The 16,519-nt window shown below is 41.2% G+C and overlaps 1 protein-coding gene across 1 annotated transcript in view; it reads left to right on the forward strand.

Moving 5' to 3' along the window:
• The window catches only part of HEPHL1 (hephaestin like 1), a 78,216-nt gene that overhangs the window by 6,063 nt on the left and 55,634 nt on the right, over positions 1-16,519 (forward strand). Inside the window, exons 2-4 of the mRNA XM_029914779.1 lie at positions 8,740-8,984; positions 14,604-14,816; positions 15,504-15,683. Coding sequence (XP_029770639.1) covers positions 8,740-8,984; positions 14,604-14,816; positions 15,504-15,683 — 638 coding nt within the window. The remainder of the gene's footprint in view (positions 1-8,739; positions 8,985-14,603; positions 14,817-15,503; positions 15,684-16,519) is intronic.

Genomic DNA, 16,519 nt, shown 5'->3' on the forward strand with positions numbered 1-16,519 from the left:
TACTGCTTTCCAGAGTGGCTGCACCAGTTTGCATTTCTATCAGCAGTACAAAAGAGAGCCTTTCTCCACATCCTCGCCAACATCTGTGGTTGCCAAAGCTGTTAATGTTAGCCATTCTGACTTGTGTGAGGTGGTATCTCATTGTGGTTTTGATTTGTATTTCCCTGATGATGAGTGATGTTGAGCATTTTTTCAACATCTGTTAGCCATCTGGATGACCTTAGCATGTGACTTCACTCCTTAGGGTAGTTCATGGCCACCACAATATGGCTGCTGGAACTCCAGCTCTCACGTTTATGTTCCAGGAAGGAAGACAGAAAGGGGAAAGGTAAAAAGGGTACAATTCCTGCTGTATTATCCTATAGCCCTTTAAAGGGATTTCATGGAAACCCCACACAACCAATTCTATGTACATCTCACTGGATACCCAAAGTCACAAAGGGGGCTCAGAAATACAGTCTTCTCATTTTGTGTTTTTCTTTCTGAGTAAAAGTGGGCTTTGATTCTGTTACTAAGAAGCAGGGGAACATAACTACTGCACGGCATCAGGCAGTCCCTGTCACCTTCCCTTACCCCAGTTCTCCCTGTTTCCTTACCATCCTTCACAAACACCATCTTGGTCCCCCTCTACCTTTTCTGACCTCTAGATAGTGGGGATCCAAGGCCTGGTTAGTGGGATTTAAGAGAACTCACAGACAATATAATAGCTAACCATCACTGCATCCTCATTACATTCCAGATATGGTCATTGTAAAAGCTTTTCATGCCATGCAATGGGTGACAGATGTCCTGTCCCAGGTCAGGGGGACCAGGAGTCCAAGGGTAGGTTTCCCCAGCCAAGTGTAGCCTAGCAGTGGTCTAACAGAGATGCCATGGCAGCCTGGCTTGCTGGGGAAGTGTGCTCTGACATCAACTGACAGGCTTACAATTCTTGTTTTACCAACAGAGTAAAGTATCTGAATCTCTCTTTGCCTCAATATGCTTGTCAGTAAAATGGAGATAATGATAGCACTTGCTTTGTGGGTATATGAGTTCCCTGTGGCTGCTGTAACACATTATCATGAACTGCGTGGCTTAAAACAACAGAAATTTATTCTCTCCTAGTTCTGGAGGCCGGAGTCTGAAATAAAGATGTTTGCAGGGCCACACTCTCTCTGGGGGCTTAAAGGAGAATCAATTTATTGACTTTTCCAGCTTCTGGTAGAAGCTGCTGGCAATCTGGTTGTGGAGCCATGGCTCCCACTTCTGCCCCCATTTTCCTATCCCTTCTCTATATGTGTCTCTTTGTTCTCATGTCAAAACCCTTAACTTAATCACAGCAGCAAAGACTCTTTTTCTGAATAAGGGGATCAGGACTGACACTTATCTTTGGAAGCCATTATCAGCCCACTCTGGGGAGGGGGGATCAGGAGGCTCAGATGACATAGAATCTGTGGATGTGCTCACATGTGGTGCCTGGCGGTGTGGGTCTGCATGCAAGAAATGTTAACCATCATGGTAGCTCTCCTATCTCGAGGGGTCTCTGGAGAGCAGGAGCTCTGTGGAAAAGAGACCGCAAATGGTCACATTTCCCTCTTTCTACTTAGAGCTTTGCCATGACTCCCACTGACTGAGTATCCCCTCTCCCAGACCCTGTGTAAGGGACTCTATATTGCCTCCCTTTCTCCTCATGATGGCTATGTCATAGTCACCAGTTTTCAGCTAAGGAAAATGGGGTTCAGAGAAGTTGCTTTCCCAACACCTCACCGCATCAAGTAGGGAAGCTGGGATTCAAGTCTACTTTCTTTTCCCTTTACTGCATAAATCTGTTTATAATGCTCCTGTGTGTGTTCTGAGGGGCTTCTGTGGACATGAAGTGGGAAATGGAAGAACTCAAGACTTGAGTAGTGCCAGAGGAGCTGGGGTGAGAGACTGTGTAGAAGAACACATCAATTGGATGGCTTAAAATATATTAATCTAATTAGGGGGCATGGCTGCACCCAAGTGCAAACTTGCTTAATCACCATCTCCACCCTTCTTTTTGCCAAGTAGCACTTGTCCAAATCTAGTCCTGTTTTCTCAATGTGCCTTCTCAAGCTCAGGCAACAACGTTGTCCTTCCTTCTGGTGACCATCATGGTCTGACACATTTGCTCTGACCACATTCCCCGCTGCTATTTCCCTGCACCCTATCTCCCCTCCACACACTCAGACCTGCAGGGTCTATATGGTACAGCTGCCAAAATAGAAAACGAGGTGTTGCTATTTACTCTCAAATGTGTATGTTTTGTCTTCCCAGCCTGATGGTAAATCTGTTGGATGCAGAGACTGACATTCATACATCTTTGCCCCAGTTTTTATTTTAATGTCCCATATACAATAGATGTTTAACAATTGTTCGGTGGTTGAATGAATGAAGGAAAATCTGATTGAAAGATCTAAGTTGTGGGGGACAGAGGTGCTGGTGAGTTGCACACCTGCTCTGAACTACCAACCCCTCAGAATCTAGCCTGGAAGTCTGTCTCTGCACTGGTTAGATGATTCTTGAAGGCAAGTTGCTTGTAACAATGGGTAATCTCACCTCCTCTTCACGGTATTACCCTTGGCCTTGGCAATGTCAATGTTCTATATCCTCATTTTGTCTTTCAAGCAGTTGCTAATGTGAAAATTTCCAGCCTGACTGTATTTCTTCACAGCATTAAATATATTCCTTTTCAGTTTGAGCCAAGATATCAGAATGTTGGTTGGGGATGAGCTTGAGGGGCAGTGATGGCCTCACGGTGGGGCCGTCTTGCAGCTACTCTGTAAATAATATCAGTCCCATGAGCATAGACATTCTAACTAGTGCTCTCTAGCTGTGTCAGAGGCTGCTTTCTGTGGACAGCTCCCTCGAAGTCACCCTTGGGCAAGGGTTGCAGCTTCCCTGACTCATGAGCAATGGAGCTCTGTCCTACTGTTACAAATGTATAGTATGTTCTTAGGAGCAACTTACTGCAGAACCACTAAAAAGACTGATTTCTCTTACTTTCACCTCTTCCTATTTTCTCCACTTTGAATAGTTCCTATGGTTTCAAATACTTACTATGTTCTAGTTTCAAATAGCTGCTATAGTTTTTGTTTTGTACTGAGTACTACAGAGATGTGATTTCCCTGCACATTCAGCACGACATGGGTTAGACTAGGATAGGTTGTGCTACAGCAACAAACAGCCCCCAGATCTCAGGGGCTTAACACCACAGAGGTGTATTTCTCATCCACTCAGCTTCATATAGGGCCAGATGGCTCCAGGACAACTGTCCTAGTGGGATAACTAATAAGCCGGCTGCATGGGTCCTAAGGCTTTATTATCTTTCCTGTAGGCTTTTCCTGCAGCAGAGAAAGTGAGGGGGTATTATAATGACAATTAAATACCCTGGCCCAGAAATGACATATGTCATTTCCTTCTCCCAGCCATTTGCCAAAATCTCGTGGCCCCACCTGTGTGCAAAAGCTCTTTGCTCTCCCCTTCTGCTGGGAGGAAAGAAGAATCGGAATGGGTAAGCACTGGGAAGTTCTGCTGAAAGAATCGTTTGGCGAACTTAGGAAAAATAAAGATGCCACATCAGAAAGTGTGTTCAGTTGACCTGAAATGGGCCTGGGGACCCAAGTTTTTGGCAGATGTCCCAAATAATTCTGATACAGCTGACACATGGGTGGACATTTGGGAACTACTGCTTTAGAAAACCTAATCCTGTCTCAGGGTGACTATAGGCTGACTATGTGATAAGACCGACACACGTCCAGGAATGTGCAAAACAAGTCAATACATATAACTCAATGCTAAAATATGCAGCATTTCTAATGGGTACTATAGGCAGTCAACAAACAACTCGCCCTCCTTCCGATATGTTTGCCTTTTGTTTGGGTGGCTCTGCCAGACAACTCGTGCATGGTCAGGAACTCTTGCTCAGCATGCATTTGTGTGTGTGTGTGTTTGTGTGTGTGTGAGCACACCCATGCATGCCAGCACATGCTGGGAGCCAAGAGTAGAGAAGCGGCGAGACTCAGAGGTCCATCTTTCCCTGCAGACCCTGTTGGATAGACAGGGCCCTCCCTATGAATGACCTCTTTCTAGCCTTTTATCCATCAGGCTGAGCCTAGAAAGGACACCAGTAATTCCATATCTAATCCTTCCTCTGTCGTTGCCTCACTGGGTGGCCCAATATCAGCTATAAAGTCAGGTAACTCTCCTACTCTGGGGCTAATTAGCCTGAGGATGACTCAGTTCTTCATCTGCTTCATTGTCCTCCTCCTCCTTCTCAACAGCCTATTCAGTTAAGACTTGTATTCAGCTGCTAGTTAACAGAAACCTGAAAAATGCTGGCTCAACAGTACTTTTTTGGTTTACTCAAGAGAAAGCCAGAGGTTGGCAATCTTCAGGGTCCCAGATTCCTTTGGCTTTCTACTTGACCTTCTGTAGGGTGTCGCCCTCTTCCCCATTCTCTCAAGATGGCTGTGGACGCTCTTCATCATATCTTCATTTCAGGCAAGAATAAGGGGAAGGGCCAACAACTGCGATATCTGTGCCGGAGGAGGAGTCCAGATGAGTACCTTGAATGACATATGTATACAGCTCATTGGCTAGAACTGTGTCACATGACCCTTCAAGCTGCAAGTGAGGCTGGGAAACCTAAAGGCTTCTATCACAAAAGCCCTAGTGTCAGGCATCCGGACTTTTTATCCCATTCCCTTGCACAGGGTAACATAGGCTTCTGCCTCACGGAGCCAAAGAGGGTGAACTCTTACTCTGGGGCAGACACACGCAGGCTCAGTGGGTCCACAGAAGACCGAGTTTGCACACATGGAACTGTGCCCAAGTTCTCGGTCCGCTGCCTGAGAGAGGACTTGTCAAGCCAGAGGTTGAGCAGTGATTCCCTTCCCTCCAACTCAGGCTGCAGGCCCTGTGCTCCCTGCTCAGGGTGCCACACCCCCGTGGAGGGGAGCTCATCCTAACAACACACCTTGTGGTGGCAGCTATGTTTTCAGAGGGAGAAGCCACGTAAGAGGAATTTGGCCCCTGAGTTGTCAAAAAAGCCTGGATCCTCTCTTCTATATAGAATGTGAGCTTGTTTTTATTACAACAGTAAATAAAAAGTATAGAGTCAAATATGCCCAAATACAGAAGAGGGGGAGTAAACTCATTCCTTCCCACTCCTGCCTGTGGCCTCAGCCCATGGCCCAGAGGTTACATTTTTATGGTTTTCGTGGCTACTTTCCAAATGTTTTCTTTGCATATGTGTAAATGTGTATATTGTTAAAAAAACAGAAATAGGATCATACTTTATGTGCTGATTGTTTTTTTCATGTGGTATCTTAGTGGTCATGCCACATTGCCCCCTGTCGAAGGACCTCATTCTGTTGTCTGGCCATGTGGTCTGAATGTGCCATAATTAATCTAGTCACCAACTGAAGAACATTTTGGTCTTTCCAGGTTTTTGCTACCAAAATCATTTTGACAATACTCCAACCCTTTTGTCAAGATTCCGGTCTTGTTATCCTGCTATTTAGGTGCTGAACCTGGCAGGTTGGGGAGAAAGAGCTTTTGCTGCTTCTGGAAAGACTAGCCCTCTGGTCCCTGGCTCCTCCAAGGGGAGCCTAAACCCATGGCTTTCCTCTTTGTCCTAGGAACCTCCCACCTACTGACTCCACACCAAAGGCAGGGCAGGGTTGACACATGTGGGTGCCCAGCCAGGCTACGAATCTGGGGCTCTGAGAAAATAAACAATATTGGGGCTCCTTCAACAGATCCTTGCTCCATTCTTATTTGGAGGCAAGACTGTGTGCTGAGGAGAGAGGAAGGTGGCTTGGTTGTGGCACTTCTTACTGTCCCCTTGGTCACAAGAAGACGGAACCCATTCTACAGGTCACTGGAGCAATCCTTCTCAGAAGGGATTTCGGTGACCACCTGATAATATACTCATGTATCTTCAGGGGGCTCCTTCCTTCCACCTCACAAACCGCATCAGGAGCAGCTGATTTTTTTTGAGCATAAACAGTACTCACTGCTCAGAGAAGTTCTGCAAGTTGCATTTCTCTCCACTTCTAATGTCATTTCCAGTTAATTTTACCCCTCTGGCAATGCCTCCAGCTCTGCAGTGATGTGGCAATGCCCTTTAGAACTGAGGTCTCATTGCTCGACCCCTTAATTTGGGTTGGCTGAGAACCCTAGCAAGTTCCCTTACTCCAAAGCCAAGGCCAGCCTCTTTAAAAGGGGCTTTATTGGAGCACCTGGGTGGCTCAGTTGGTTAATCATCTGACTTCAGCTCAGGATCATGAAACTCATGTTTCATGAGTTTAAGCCTCACATCAGGCTCTATGTTGACAGCTCGGAGCCTGGAGCCTGCTTTGGATTCTGTGTCTCCCTCTGTCTCTGCCCCTCCCCTGCACACACACTCTCACTCTGTCTCTCTCTCTCAAAAATAAAGAATTAAAAAAATTTTTATCAAAAAAAGGAGGGCTTTATTGCTGGCAGGTTTGACCATGGTTTGTGATCTGGAGTAAGCTGAATGTCCCAGCTGATTAGAATAAGGAAGTCATGACACTGTGAAGAAATGCCATTTATTTATTTATTTATTTATTTATTTATTTATTTGAGGGTGGTGGGAGATGGGCAGAGAGAGAGAAAGAGAGGGAGAGAGAATCCCATGGGGCTCAATCCCATGACCCTAGGGTCATGACCTGAACTGAAATCAAGGGTCAGATGCTCAACTGACTGAGTGACCCAGACACCCCAAGAAATTGCTTTTACTCTGACTTGAAAACCGTGCTATTCTGTTTAAATGCTTTTGTTTTAAATTTTGTTGTGCTATAAGCTTCTGTTTATAAATTACAAACAAATAAGTTGGCTCTTTGTCAACAGGTCTCTAGGAGAAAGAAAATAGTCTTTGGAAGGCAGGTTCAGCAAACCTAATCTCATATGGTCACAGGTTGGATTTTGGAGATATTCACTGGATATTTTCTGGTGCCCACAAACTCTGCCCTGGACCCAGCCATTATCAGATACAATGTATTATGTATTTTGGTTACAAAGGGACCTGAGAAAAGAACATGAGGAGCTCATTTTTTCTAATTGCTGTTGTGAGAGAACAGCTTGGTGTATGTTCTGCCAGTAGTGATAGTATTATGTCATCCAGTTGTAGACAAGGCCACATCCCAAGACCCCAAAGTATCCTATTACCTGGGAGTCCGTGTGAGCAGAGAGTAATCAAGTATGCCTCCAACCTCACATCTGCATTACATATCCTGAGTGGTTCATTCTTCCCCTCGCTTGAACTCAACCTTGACTTTTTCCCCTAAGCAGTCACTACCAATTAGTCAGATTTGGTGCACAAGTTAAAACCCATTTGCCATTCTTGGCCTAGAGAATAGTCAAAGTCAGTTATGGCCATACAATTTTCTGCAAATGTAGTTTGCAATATTACCCTAGCTTTAACCTGCCAATCTGGGGGCAAATTCAAGGCTTTTCTTTTTCTTTATTCCAAAGCCATTAAGCGCCAAGGCTTCCAGGCAATTCTGAAGCATTATAATAAAAATATATTTGAAGGATTTTTGTAATCAGTTAGCTCACAAACCAGAGACATATCTTACTGTAACACATTTTGGCAAGGGTGTTATTCGTGCACGAACAGAGCACTGTGCGTGTACAGAAAGGAATAGGAGGAAGAGTTGAAACTGACTTGGAAGGGTGCTTGGTAGGTAGACAGTAGGGAATAACATTCAGACGTGGGAAAAGAATGTGTGCAAATCTTAGACACTGGGAAGGATACCGTGCATTTTGAGGGGGCTGACCATGAGGCCTGGCAGAAGTGTGAGGTCATGGGAAGCAGGCAAAGAGGAAATGAGGCCGGGAAAGAAAGCTGGGCTAGATGTACCAAAGAACACTGCTCCTGCTGTGACTTGAGCCACTAGATCCCTGTCCCCTGTTTGATCCAGGCACCCTCTCCTCCATCTGCCTACACCCGTATCTTCTGCTCCATGGTGGACTGGCTGCCTGACTGCTTGACATGCTGATATCTGGCTCCATCATCTTGAAAAGCCTGCAGGGTGGGCAAAGCTACCATTCATACTAGAGGCTGCTGGGTAGCTTTGTGGTAGGAACTGCTTAGGAGCTTTGTATCTGAGTCACTGGTATACAAACATTGTATAATCTCTCTGAGGAAATGAGGATGGAGCCTTGAAAATACCTCGTCTTTGGCTTTTTGATCTATAATGCTTTCCCCAACCTTAATGAAGCAAACATTAACCCATTAGTCAATACAGAAACTCTCAGACCTGGTGTGACTCCATCAACTCAACTGGCACTTAATCATATACTGCTGTATGTCATTACCTAACTTTTCCATTAGGTCATAAACTCTAGTATTCCTTCATAGCATATAGCAAGGTGCTGGGAACCTGGTCAGTACATACTGTTTGTTAAAAGAAAAAGTGAAGGGGAACATGTTAAACAAAAAGGGGCAAATGGACAGTGTGATTTTAGACTATTTTGGTTCAGTTTGGTTGTGAATATTATTTGTGTCATTTGGCTTGTCACTTACTCTCTTAGCCTCAGTTTTCTCATAAGTAACTTAAAGATAATCTCACCAGCTCTACAGAGTTTAGAGGGTTATGTCCAACACCAAATAAGAAATCATACACACAAGTACTTTTTGAACTGTTAAGATAAGCTATTAGGATTTTTCTTTTGATGTTAATTAAAAAATATGTTCCTTCTTATTTTTAGACTTGCAACCTTATTTCTCGAAAGAGGGCCCAACAGGATAGGTAGTCTTTACAAAAAGGCTGTCTATAGACATTACACAGATGAGACCTATTCCACGGAGATCCCGAAACCTCCCTGGCTTGGATTCCTGGGCCCTATCTTGAGGGCTGAAGTGGGTGATGTGATTGTCATCCATTTAAAGAACTTTGCTTCTCGACCGTACTCTTTGCATCCACATGGCGTATTCTACAACAAAGATTCAGAAGGTAAATATCAATCCTATATGATTGGTGTCTTGTCTTTATAAATAAGGGAGCTGTCAGTTTCAGTTAAAGGGATCTAAGAGGCAATGATTTGTCTTTTCCCCATCTCCTCTCTCCCTATCTCCATCTGTCCCCCTTGATATAGAAGACTTCACTGACACTATCACCAACTTGACCTAAGCCTATAGACAATAGGCTTAAAAGAAATCTAAATAAGTTTTAAAGAGCTGATAGAATGCAAAGTATATTCTCCAATCACAATGGAATTAAATTTGATATAATCAATGAAAAAATCTTGCAAATTCTTACAAATATTTAGAAATAAACAGTACACTTCTAAATAACCCATAGGTCAAAGAATAAATCATAAGATAAATTGTAAAATATTTTGATGTGGATAAAAATGGGGATAAACCATACCAAAATTTATGATATACAGCCAAAGAAGTACTTAAAAGGAAATTTAGAGGTTTAAACACTATGTCAAGAGAAAAAAAACCCCCTCAAACCAATAACATAAGCTTTCACTGTAAGAAGCTAGAAAAGGAAGAAGAAATAAAACCTAAATCAAGTAGAAAGAAGAAAATAATAAGGACTGGAGCATAAATGCACAGAAGAAAAAAACAGAAAAATAATATAAAATAGATTAAGCCAGAAGTTGGCTTCTTGAAAAAGATGAACAAAATTGAGAAAACTTTATCTAGTCTGATGAAGAGAGAGAACACGAATTTCTAAAATCAGGAATGAAAGATGGGACATCACTGTGACCACATAAAAATTAAGGGAGGATTACAATCAATTTTATGGCAAAATATTGGACAACTTAGATAAAAATTGACAACTTCCTAGAAAGACAGAATTTACTCAAACTGACTTAATAATAAATTTAAAAAATCTGAACAGACCTAAAAAATGTAAAGAAATGGAATTAGCAATTAAAAATCTTCCCTCAAAGAAAAACCCAGACTCAGATTGTTTCATTTCTAAATTCTATCACAGACTGTAATAATAGTAATAATGAGAATCCTTTACAAAATCTTTGAGGAAACAGAAGAATACATTCAAATTCATCCTATGAGGCAAACATTATCTTGATACCAAAACCAGATAAAGACATCACAAGGAAACTCCAGATCAATATTCCTCATGAATGTAGACACAAAAATTCTTACCAAAATATTAGCAAACTGATGTCAATAACATATAAAGAGAACTATACACACGACGAAATGGAATTTATCCTGTGATTGGAAGGTTGGTTTAACACTCAAAAATAAATGAATGTAATACAACATATTAATAGAATAAAGGTCAAAAACCAGATGATCATGTCAAAAGGTGCAGAAAAGCATTTAACAAAATCTAATACTTATCAAATTAAAAACTTCCAAAGAGGAATAGATAAGAACTTCCTCATCCTGTTAAAGGCTTTTTATTGAGTAACTTACCTGGACTAAATCTATGATATCTGTCTTCCCTATAGTGTGAGGCCACCAAGGTTTCTGTTCTTTTCTTTTTTCTTGTATTTATTTTTAAGACTAGTTGCTAAGATTCACCTCTACATCTGTTTAGCTTTGAAGTCAGAAAAATGATTGGACAGAAGTTGTTGTTAAACATGGGTAAATCTTAAGTTCTCTACCATTGGAATTGTGAGTGGATAGAAAACCCATCCAAGTTGAAGTACTTTTTGTCTGCCTTGGATTTTAGTTTTTGCTGGGCTCTTTGGTTCTTTCTGCAAGCATATAGCATTAGAATCAGCCAGGAGTATGTGAATAACCACGTGCAACAATTTATCAAGTGTAAACATTGCTGGGTACCTTTATTTGATTTCCAGAGCACTGAAATAGTCATTTTTCTTTATTTCTTTCAACTTTATGATTACTTTTAGGGGAGAGGATCTGCTGACCATCTCATTCTCTTTTAATGAATTTTTCTCTTGGGTACTATTGCCAGCCTCCTAGTTCTTTTTTTTTCTTTTCTTTAAGTTTACTTATTATTTGTGTGTGTGTGTGTGTGAGAGAGAGAGCAAGAGTGAGAGGGAGAGAGAGAGAGAAAAAAAAAAGAGGGAAGAGCAGAGAGAGAGAGGGAAAAAAGGATCCCAAGCAGGCTTTTGACTGTCATCATGGAACCTAATGTGGAGCTCCAACTCTTGAGCTGTGAAATCATGACCTAAGCCAAAATCGAGAGTTGGTCACTCAACCAACTGAGCCACCCAGGCTGCAGGCTTGGTAGTCTTGAAGCCCCTGTTCATTTTTACTTAGTGCTTACTATGAACTAGACCCAGTGCTGCGTACTGGGGCTCCAAAAATGAGTAAATACATAGTTGTTGCTTCCAAGATATTCATCTAGAGAGATAAATAATGAACTCAGAACAAGTAGGTAGGTGGGACTAACATTGATTAAGCAATTACTAATATGCCAATACCTATGCTAGAGCTCTAACATGCACTAACTTACTTAATAATAGAATTAACTTGTGCTTTCTTGATCCCCATATGAAATATAGTTAAGTATTAGGACCATTTACAAACAAATAGTATCTATTTTTTTTAATTCAGAGAAGACAAAAGAAGGAGAAAGTATCTCACATTCTGATTTCCTACATAATCCACTAAAATGAGTTCAAAACAAAAAATTAAACAAAATGTAGTATATGAACATGGTTAGAAAATTTTAAGAGTACAGAGAGGTATGAAAAGAAAAGTGAAAATTCTTCCTACTTGTCTCTTATCTGAAAAGCGATCACCTTTAAAAATGTCTTAGAAATTTCTCTTAGAAAATTTTCTATACACATATTTGTATGTGTGCGGTTATGTGTACATATGTGTGTGTATATGTGTTTATTTGTACAAAGAGATTATACTATCAGGCTGCTATGTATTTCCTCTTTCTCATTTTTCACTTAATCTTGGAGAGTTTCTCATATCAGCACACAAAGACCTCCTTTTAACACTTGTGCAATATTCCATTGTATGAATGAACCAACTTGGGATTGACAATTACTTAGGTTGTTTTCGGTTTGGGGTGGATACCAGCACATTCTACAGTGAATATTCCAGCTCCAGTATACATTGCAGTTTTAGAATACAAGAATATATTCCAGTGTATTTAATTAATTAATTAATTAATTAAATGTTTATTTTTTGAGAGAGACAGAGAGAGACAGAGTGTGAGTGGGGAAGGGACAGAGAGAGAGGGAGACACAGAATCCAAAGTAGGCTATAGGCTCTGAGCTGTCAACAGAGAGCCTGACACAGGGCTTGAGCTCATGACCTGAGCTGAAGTTGGACACTTAACCAACTGAACCACCCAGTCACCTCCCCCCTATTCCAGTGTATTTTCAATAAAAATTTGCAAGGATAATTCAGAGGTAAATTCCTAAAAGTAAATTGCTGGTTATACTCATACTCGTTTGTTCATTCGTTCGTTCCTTCCTTCCTTTCTCTATTCTTTTCCTCCCTTCCTTCCTTCCTTCCTTCCTTCTCTCTCTCTCCCTCTCTCTCTCTCTCTCTCTCTCTCTCTCTCTCTCTCTCTCTCTCTCTCCTCTTTCTCTCTCTCCTTCTTTCTTTCTTTCTATGGAAATTGGTAAGTTGTCCCCCAAACAACTGCACGTTTACTCTTTCACCATTTGTTTAAGAGTTGTCCTGTTACTCCTCCAATGTCACCAATCCTCAATATTCTCAAATCTGATGGGTGAAAACTTGTATATTACAATTCTAAATACCCACACGTTCTCAAATGAGTAAAACCAAATGAATGTTTTAAAAATACGCTCATACTGTTAATGTTACCATTGCTCAAAACCTTTGTCAAATCAAAATCCTTTCCTGGGGATAACCTTCAGAACAACTTAATAAGCTACCCACTCCCAAATCACTTTTTAGTTTATATTCACGGTTTATTTTGCATTCCAAATGATCTTCATCATCTTGAGTGGTGACACCAAGGATTTGCTTAGGGATTCTAGCTTCTCCTTTCAATAATAGCCATCAACACCTCCCAATAATAATAAGCAAAAAAAAAAGCACATTAAGTAAATTGTGAATATAAGAATCTCTAGAAAAACTACTGTTGATATTGATTTGTATCGTATAATCAAAGCAAAATGGGTGATCTCAGTTGAAGTTTCTAGACAAGTCCACTACCCACCCACCCTCCCCCAGCTACTGACCTTCAGTGTCTGCATAATTCAGAAGCTTCCAAGCCATGCATTTTGTTCACAGGGCTTTGGTGTGTATAGTCATGCCACTCATTCATTATTTCATTCAACAGATATTTGATGCTGAGCACCCTTATACTAAGCACTGAGGTAGCACTGCATATAAAATTTTAAGCATAAAGAAACCTGGCTTGCATGGAAATTACAGTCAATATAAGAGACAAATGAGAGATAGCCATCAATCAAACATTATATAATTAAAATCTTGGGCAAGTGCTATGAAGAAATAACAACTGATATTTATGGAATGCTTACTATATATAAGGGGCTGTGATAAACTTTTTGTAGATCTTGTCACATAAGCCTCAACAACTCTATGAGATTAATATGATAATTATCCTCCTCTTACAGATGAGAAGCTAAGATTCATAGAAGAGAAGGAAATTGCCTAAATCACAGCTAAGAAGTGATGGAGATGAGATTTGTTTCCAGGCAGTCTAGCTTCAGGCAGTCTAGCTTCAATGGCTGTGAACTTAACCGCTGGCTATCCCGCCCTTCTCTGTATGTAAATGCATTTTAGAAAACTGTCCTACTGCAGGGAGTTCAGGATTGCAAGTTTGTTGAATGAATTGGTGAAGAAATGAAAGAATGAAGAATGAACTTGGAGTGTGTCCACATTCATGTCCTTCTGGGCCCTTCACCTTCCAGCCTTCTGCTCAGTGCCATCCAGTTCCTCCCTGTCCCTGCAGGCCCGTACATTCCATCCAGGTGTTTGTCAAACTAGTTTTAGCAGTGGACTTTCCTTAATTGAAACATCTGGTGCCATCTTAGTTTATAAAACAGAGAAAGGAAATGCCATGCCCATTTACCCCTAACCACTCTGTGGTAGATCCCCCTCTCCCACTTAGCTGAGCCCAAAATTACATTCAACACATCACCCTATTTTACTCTCCAGTTGTCATATGTGATAATACTTCCAATTCTGGTCTGCTCAACAGAACTGTAGGATCTCTGGAGGAAAGATGAATGTCTTACTCTTCCTTCCTGTCTTTTATGAGATCCCAAACAGGTGCTGAATCTGTAATAAGTGCCCAAGAGTTTCATTATGTCTTTTGCCATTTATCCTTTCCTTCTTGAGTTGATGTTAAGTGGGGTAGATTCAAATCTTCCTGATTGGTACAGGGGGACCATCAGAAGGGGTCCTTATGAGCAGTTATTGAGCATTTGGTTTTGTTCAGGATGCTTTGTATACATTGTGTCATCTAGTTCTCACGTCCCTGTGGGGTAGATGTCACCATTCTAGCTTTCCTGATAGGAAACCAAGGCACTGAGAATTTAAGTACTTGCCTCAATCCCACAGGAAATAAATTTTAATTCATATGTGTTTGATTCCAAAGCTCTGGCCCTGTCCATGATAGCACGTGATCTCTGTATTTTAACTATGTTGTATCTTTTCTTGGAAGGAGCCCTATACCCAGATGGAACATCTGGAAGGAATAAGGATGATGATATGGTTCCTCCCGGCAAAAACTACACCTATGTCTGGCCAGTGAGAGAAGAATACGCCCCTGCTCCAGCGGACGCCAACTGCCTGACCTGGGTGTACCATTCGCACATTGACGCTCCTAAGGACATCTGCTCTGGGTTAATTGGCCCACTGCTGGTGTGCAAGGAAGGTAAAGAGAGCCCCCTCCAACACACATACACACACACACATGCACAGAAGCCTATTCCCAGGTGTGTTAAAAAGTGTATACAACGTCAGGTCTTGTTTTGCCCATCTCTGTTGCTTCATATGGAATGTGCCCTTTCTTCCAAGCTTTCTGTAGGATAGGGAAATTCTTCCAACATAGAAGATTAATCTAACATTGCAGCAACGGCAATAATTCAGACTTCTGTCAAAGAACCACGATAGCATTCTGAAACTTACATGCATTTCTCTTTCAAACAACAGGGATATTCCCCACTGATAGTTGTTCAGACCACCCTGACACCACACTTTGGAAAGTCAAAAATGTAGCCCAATGACCAGAGATGCTTTTGTTTTATATTTCAACTGCTTAATCATTTGAGATTTTGTTCGCTACTGAGTTAGTGTGTCTGTGCTCTGTTGGTAAAGCTGACTCCCTTTAGGAGCCAAGGTTTTCAAGTCTGATTGCGAAGACTTATGTTTTATGACTTTTCTCTTTAGCTCTGTCATTTCTATTAAAATTCTTTGCTGCTTTCATGTTGTGGTTACTCTTGTACATGTAAGTCTTGATCACCCTTCTCACTTACCTGGTACCATTGGCAAGAAATGAAATACACCTTGATTTAATTCATTTTGAACTTTTTTTCTCTACTCTTTTAAATGTTCCTGATAGGTATTCTGAATAAATATTCAGGAACAAGGACAGATGTGGACCGAGAGTTCATTATAATGTTTACTCTGGTGGATGAGAATCAAAGCTGGTACCTTGATGAAAATATCAGACATTTCTGCACTGACCCTAATTCAGTTGACAAAAAAGATGCTGTTTTCCAGAGAAGTAATAAAATGCACGGTGAGTGTCTCCGGTGTTGTCAAATTTGTACTATATGCCTTTTGTGTATCTGATATTATGAGGGACGCAAAAACACAGAAATGTCTAACCTGGTTTTCTAGGATTTATAACTCAGGGATAAGAGTGATTAGAAAGTGATTTGAAACACAGTACATGTCAGAACCTCAAACAATCTGAGAAGGGGGGAGGCAATAATTATAAGCTATATTGGGTATGACAAAGCTATGATATAGAAAATGGAAGGATTAATATTATAATTAGGAAAGAATTAGGAGGTGAGCCTAGAGAGGATGGGTGGGTTTATACTGATGGGATAAAAGGAGAATGAATCATCATCATATAACAATCCTGTGGTTTGCAAACTTTTACATTTATCCAGTAACCATTTTCTGAGTGACTGCTAAGTTCAAGAACTATGCTATATGCTGTGTTTTTAAAAATTTTGTATTTAATTTTGACAGAGAGAGAGAGACAGAGTGTAAACAGGGGAGGGGCAGAGAGAGAGGGAGACACAGAATCCGAAGCAGGCCCCAGGCTCCGAGCTGTCAGCATAGAGCCCGATGCGGGGCTCAAACCCACAGACTGCAAGATCATGACCTAAGCTGAAGTCAGTCACTTAACTGACTGAGCCACCCAGGTGCCCCTATATGCTGTGTTTAAACACACACTGGTGAATATGTTTCCCAGACATTCTTTCAGTCAACATTTATTAAACATTCACAATGTTTCAGACCCTGTATTTGTTGAAAATAATGAATTTCTATAGTTACCTTGTCCACTGAGACAGAACACTTACTCATTTCTGTTTTGTGGAGCAGTGGCTTAATACATAATTT

The sequence above is a fragment of the Suricata suricatta genome, chromosome 11, assembly GCF_006229205.1.
Source record: "Suricata suricatta isolate VVHF042 chromosome 11, meerkat_22Aug2017_6uvM2_HiC, whole genome shotgun sequence".
NCBI lineage: Eukaryota > Metazoa > Chordata > Mammalia > Carnivora > Herpestidae > Suricata > Suricata suricatta.